This window comes from Pituophis catenifer, unplaced genomic scaffold (genome assembly GCF_029215685.1).
Source record: "Pituophis catenifer annectens isolate HBS135680 unplaced genomic scaffold, rPitCat1.0.hap2 SCAF_3, whole genome shotgun sequence".
Taxonomy (NCBI): Eukaryota; Metazoa; Chordata; class Lepidosauria; order Squamata; family Colubridae; genus Pituophis; species Pituophis catenifer.
The window spans coordinates 58,019,711-58,025,710 of NW_027256883.1; the positions used below are offsets into that span (position 1 = coordinate 58,019,711).

A 6,000-nucleotide genomic window follows, 5' to 3' on the forward strand; every position below is an offset into this window, starting at 1 on the left:
TATTGAAACAAATGTTTTCGTCTTCCCTTGGTAAGTTAAATGTCTCCATAGGACTTCCTCTGTTACATATCCACACAAAGCTATTGCCTCAAAATAAATTCTAATATGCTTCTGAGACATATTCTCCACTAAAATACCATCAGTATTGTTTCTGTATTTGGCTCCAGATATATAGGATTTATCATTGGTGATAAATATATATATATATTTTTGGGGTGGCACCATATCAACATCATGAATGTTTAACTTACTTTCACAGTTCAATGAAATCTGAGGAAAAAAGCTGTTCTAGCTTTAGTTTATCATTTAATGTCCTCCCTTCAATTCCTAACAATAACTTATTGATCCAAATTTCTCATTGACAGTTGCAGTTGCAGAGGGGGGAGAGGGGGGCACACTTACCGCTCCTGAATTGGAGTACCTTGGACTTACTGACCAAAATATGCCAAAATTAACTAAGATTATAGTTAAGATTAACTATAATATGACAAGAGTGCTACCAAGACTAGTGAAGTAATTGCCTCTGTCTTACTAAAATACATTACAATATATGAAGGTCTCGATTGATCAAAGGCATAGAGCAGGGGTGTCAAACTCACAGCCCATGGGCTGGATGCGTCATGCGCTGGCCACACCCACCCTGATTTAGTGAAGGGGAAAAGTTGCGATATGTCACGTGATGATAACCTGTTGTCGCAGTTTGACACCCCTGGCGTAGATTATGATAAAGTTCAATACTGCATCACTGAGCACAGCTGAAGGCAACCAAGGCATAAATTAGTTAGTGATGTGCAATGTAAGAATAGTAAATGCTAAAGAGCATTAATTAACAAATGCAATAAAATAGATATGTACTGTATCTGCAAAACCAAGAGGAAGAAAAGGATAGAACAGTTCTAAATGATCTATAGAGCTAATGAATGCACAAGGGAAAGGAAGCTATAATTTAATTATGAATGAAAGGGCAAAAATATCTGTCATAAAGAATGGATTGGGGTCATCTAGTTTAGGAAGCCATAGTTTGGTGATAGTGACATGTTAGAGCCCAGTAAATATGGTAATAGAACAAGGAATGGCTTTGGAGGGGAAATGTGCAATATTATGATTATTTTTTGTTTTGTTTTTTCCTTTCCCTTTGTACTTCCATTATTCAGTATTACAAAATCAGAATCTTCTGTTTAGCAGTAAACTATAAAGTCCATCTTCTGGCTTGGGCTATATATTTAGATTTATATTTTACTGAACCTTCTCCTCATTCTTTAGAGCAGGGGTGTGAAACTCGCAGCGTCACATTGTCATGTGGCATATCATGACTTTTCCCCCTTCACCAAAACGGGGGTGGGGGTGTTCAGCGCATGACACATCTGGCCTGCGGGCCACGAGTTTGACATCCGTCATTCTTTAGAGGATTGCTGTATGTAAAACATAACCTTAACTTGCTTCATAGTATTGGGCACCACAAGAATATAATTTGATGGACACAGGTTTCTCTTTAAGTTCTTTAATACATGCTTTGCCTTTATGACTAAGAAAGGACAGAAATAAAGTTGCTTCATTTCCTTGTGGATCTTCACAGTCCAAATAAGATGTCTGTTTTAGAGATCTACAGGGTAATTAAAAGGCAGAGTATATGGGGATTAAGTTTATGCTTTCAAAGGAATTCTGGCATATCTGCAGTAGCAAGCAGAAAATTAAGATTCTATAAAAAGGGCAAGTTTAATTTAACAGGGCATTATGTTGAACCTCTGATTTATTATAAATTCATCAGCTGGAATCTCATGGATGACTAATGACTGTCAAGAAGAACTTATAAACAGCCTCTAATATTCTAACAGTGTATACTAATGCATTCTTTTCATTATTTGGCTGCCACCTTGCACTTAATACAATTATGCATTAGCTTCTTGAAGCTGAAAGATATCTAAGTTGTGACATTACATTCTGAGAGTCAACAAAGTGACAAACTCCAATAAGTAAGTTATAAAGCTATATGTGCTTTCTCATGTTAGATGTCATGAAGTCAATTATCTAATTATTATATTGCCCTTGAAAATGCAGGTTACAGATTCATAGTCTGCTCTCCATTCTCCCTTCATTCATTCTGTTGATATAACATTTTATGATTGGTCTGTTGTGCATTCAACTGGTTCATTAAAAATGGCTTTAAACACTAATTACCCAAGGTTGTTGTCCATATTGCTATTAGCAACATTCTTATTTGTTGTTATTGATCGGTTGTTACTGAAAAGCAATATAGAAAATAAAAAATAGCACTTAGACTTATTTACCACTTCACAGTACTTTTGCAGCCCTCTCTAAATAACACGAAAATTAGAGGTAAAATGGCCGAAATCAATATTTCAGTGTCTCCTTATTGAATAATTTGTACAGGAAATGCGGGTAGAGACTTTGCAATACTAATTGTTGAATGTACAGCACTTAAATCTTATATCCGAAATTGAATTATTGCCTATGAGTTGTACAAAAATAAGCTTAAAAATAAAAGGGGAAATGATCTGAAAGGTGAATTGAATGGGCACAGATGATTAGATGTCTGTCTATTAACTTGTACAGAGAAAAACTAAAGAAGAAATACAAACTAAGTACTATAATAGCACAGAAGACAGAATTCACAGTAACATAGTTACAAATATATTACAAATATAGAAATATGGGGAGAATGGTGAAAGATCTGGTAAGATGTTGGCTAATCATTTAAAGCCAAAGAAAGATAGAGCAATGGTTTCAATTATTGGAAGGAAGGAAAGAAAGAAAGGAGGGAGGGAGGGAGGGAAGAAAAAGAAAAGAAAAGAAAAGAAAGAAAGGGAGAAAGGAAGAAAGAAAGGGAGAAAGGAAGGAAGAAAGAAAGAAAAAAGAAAGAAAGAAAAAGAAAGAAAGAAAGAAAGAAAGAAAGAAAGAAAGAAAGAAAGAAAGAAAGAAAGAAAGAAAGAAAGAAAGAAAGAAAAAGAAAGAATATTCATAAACTCTGTCTCCTTCCTTACCAGGGCACAGTCTTGCAAAGGTGGCTCGTGCACAGACATTTCCCAGCTACACCTCAGAACAGGGTGAGGAGCATGAGCCACGCCTGTCCCTTTCCAGCAGCTATGGATTCAGCTACAGCTCGGACCTTGTGCAATGACACACATCTGGTGTTTGAACAGAGAGACACTCTAACGTGGAACCTACCTGCAAGCCCTGGAAGCCATTGATCTTTCCTTGGGTGTCCCAAGAAGACAGTTGGTAGTGAAGACCGAGAAGTCTCCCACCTGATGACAGTGGAAGTGAAAGCTTGGATCACTGCTTCCTTGAGGCAGAAGTCTAAGTCTTTTATTTATTTAAATTTTATAGTTGTTTTTGTCCATGTTTTTTTAAAAGAAGAATTCCCTTGAAAATCATGGATGTATGCAGTCGATGTTTCTGCATAACAATAACCACAAACATTATGTGCTCTAAGAGGGTGGATGTCATGTTTGCAATATTAGGCTTTTGATCAACTCTGCCATCAGATCTGCTTGTCCATGACAGTAACCACTTTTATCTCCAAGGCATCAGCCTGGCTCATTCTTACATGTTACAAAACTTCAAAGGGTTTGGAAGGCTTCCTTCCAATAATTATGCACATTTTAGTCCCATTAACCTCCATGGGATTTATGCATGTCTATCTTTAGGACAATAGCCTAAAGTTTCACTTGTGAGAAGAAGCCAGTGATTCTTAATCAGATTCTCATTATTAAAATTAATACCCAAGATAGATAAATAGATAGATACTGTCAATGGGATGGCATGGTGATGCTTAGTAGCCTTTCAGAAAATAGATTGTGTCGTGTTATTAAGAGGTAATTTGCCTAGAATATTTGCCACACTGAATTTTTATGCCCAGATTCGCTCTTATCTATGTGCATTCTGAACCTAATAATCCACAGCTTTCTACTGGGAACAGTGGTTATAGATGTCAAGGAAGACCGTGTTTACAATGCACTTGTCAAAGTCTTCCTTTTGTAGATAATTTTTGGATAGTTGAATTTGTAATCAGTATACTTTTAACCCTGTATACTGTGCAGGTAAGAATTGACATCACATTACTTGATGGCAGCCCAACATTCCATAATTTTAGACAACAAGATGCCTGTCTGGTGGAATAATTTCAAGAGCAGTTGTTTTTATGGAGGTCTTTTAGGCAGCAACTTGGATTTTCTCTCTTCCTTATATAGCACAGGTGTCAAACTTGCAGCATCACGTCATGTGATGTATCGCAACATTTTTTCCCTTCATGGAGCTGGGGTGGGCGTGGCCTGTACATGACGCATGCGGCTGTGGGCCACCAGTTTGATACCCCTGTTATACAGCATTGATTTTGTGGTGGATTCCCTGTACTAATATCTTACTCAGTTTTACCCAGGTCATACATAGAGATCCATTTTGCACTTACATTTTATTACAGGTAGTCCTCGCTTAACAACCACTGTTGGGACGGGCAAGTCTGTCACTAAGTGATGTCGCCTGTAAGCAAAGCATCATGTGACTGCAACTTGCAATTTCCTGCTCGCTTTTCCATTGACTCTGCTTGTCAGCTGTGAAGTGAACAAATAACAATACAAAATGATCGTAGGAATGCTGTAACAGTCACAAGCCTGTGGCAAGCGTGTGTGGTCAAAGTTATTTGTTCAGTGCTGTTACTACTTTGAATGGTCAATAAACAGGGCAATTGTTAAGTGAGGATTATCCGTAAACAATGACTTTTTAGTCCTTCCTACAGTCAGTCGCACGGAACTGGATTGTTTAAAACTGTAGAGTCTTTTATTGGCATATTTTGCCTATTTCAAATTTTTCCAATTCTATAAAACAAATGCTGATAGCAATGAGTAGAAGAAGTGAAACTATTGAAGATCTGAGTAAGTTTTTCAAAACAATATTTTTGAAATCTAACATGTGTCATGGTTATATTAATTTGTCAGATTTAACTCCATTTCTTCAGGTTTTTCATCAATACAATATCATTTGTTGTCACCCATCATTTGTTACAATTGAATATTATTCCATACCAAAACCAAAATCTTGCAAACTGAGGATGTCAACATTGAAAATATTATCATTGATTATCTTTAAGCACTAAAGAAAAGGAACACAAAAAATGGTCTTATCCAGTTGATCTCTAAAGCAAGTCTGGCCATTTGGAATGCAAACTACTTAGAGGTGCATTTTTAACTACTTTGAATTGAATTTAGAAACAAACCAAATTAGATCAAAGAAATATTTAAACTTGAAACACATGCCTCACATAATAGTCCCCTTGCCAAAAGAATCTGGCAATGTTATTCTGCATTCCATACAATGTTTGAATGTCTGGTATCACCCTTCAGGATAAAAGAGGTTCTTTCTTCATTTTTGCCTATGGTCCAATTCTAAATAGATTAAAATAAAATACAGTCACAGTCACAATGATGGTAAATGCTCATGTGCAATTTATCTAAGGTATCAACCTTGAAGTCATTTCCATGGTAGAACAAGGCCAGAAGAACTAAAATAAAATAAGGCTTTGTATTGGAGCACATCCAAAGTATGGATCTTCTCCCCCACAGGCATATACTCAAGAACGTTATTTTTGAGGCAGCCTGAACTTTTGCTAAATGTTGTGACTTGCAAATAAATTGCACAGAAAGAAATCAAGTAGGGTCCCCACCCATTTATGAGATGAACTAACCCTCACGCTGGCCATTAAAATGAGATGTATAAGAAATCAGTTGAGATGTAGGCATGGTGAAACAAAAATGAAAGCAAAAAGAGATTTTCCCATCCAGGATCTTTAATCCTCCATAAATGTTGTTAAAACAAACACATATAGTAAGCAATCGTCAGAAATTATTTCCTGCCAGCAGACTGCTCCATCGTTGAAGTTTCTGCTTTTCATTGTTTTATCAAACCAGCACAGAACGTGTTGAAAGGAAGAGAATCGAGTTTCCCATTCCACTAAAAGATCAAGTTTTATCTACCGCAGTTTGA

At 36.5% G+C, this 6,000-nt stretch overlaps 1 protein-coding gene across 1 annotated transcript in view; it reads left to right on the plus strand.

Annotated features, from left to right (window-relative positions):
- Positions 1-3,153, plus strand: part of DOK6 (docking protein 6) — a 184,778-nt gene extending 181,625 nt beyond the window's left edge. The window contains exon 8 of the mRNA XM_070942417.1: positions 3,006-3,153. Within this exon, the coding sequence (XP_070798518.1) occupies positions 3,006-3,139 (134 nt within the window). The 3' untranslated portion in view covers positions 3,140-3,153. The remainder of the gene's footprint in view (positions 1-3,005) is intronic.
- The last annotated feature ends 2,847 nt before the right edge of the window (positions 3,154-6,000 follow it).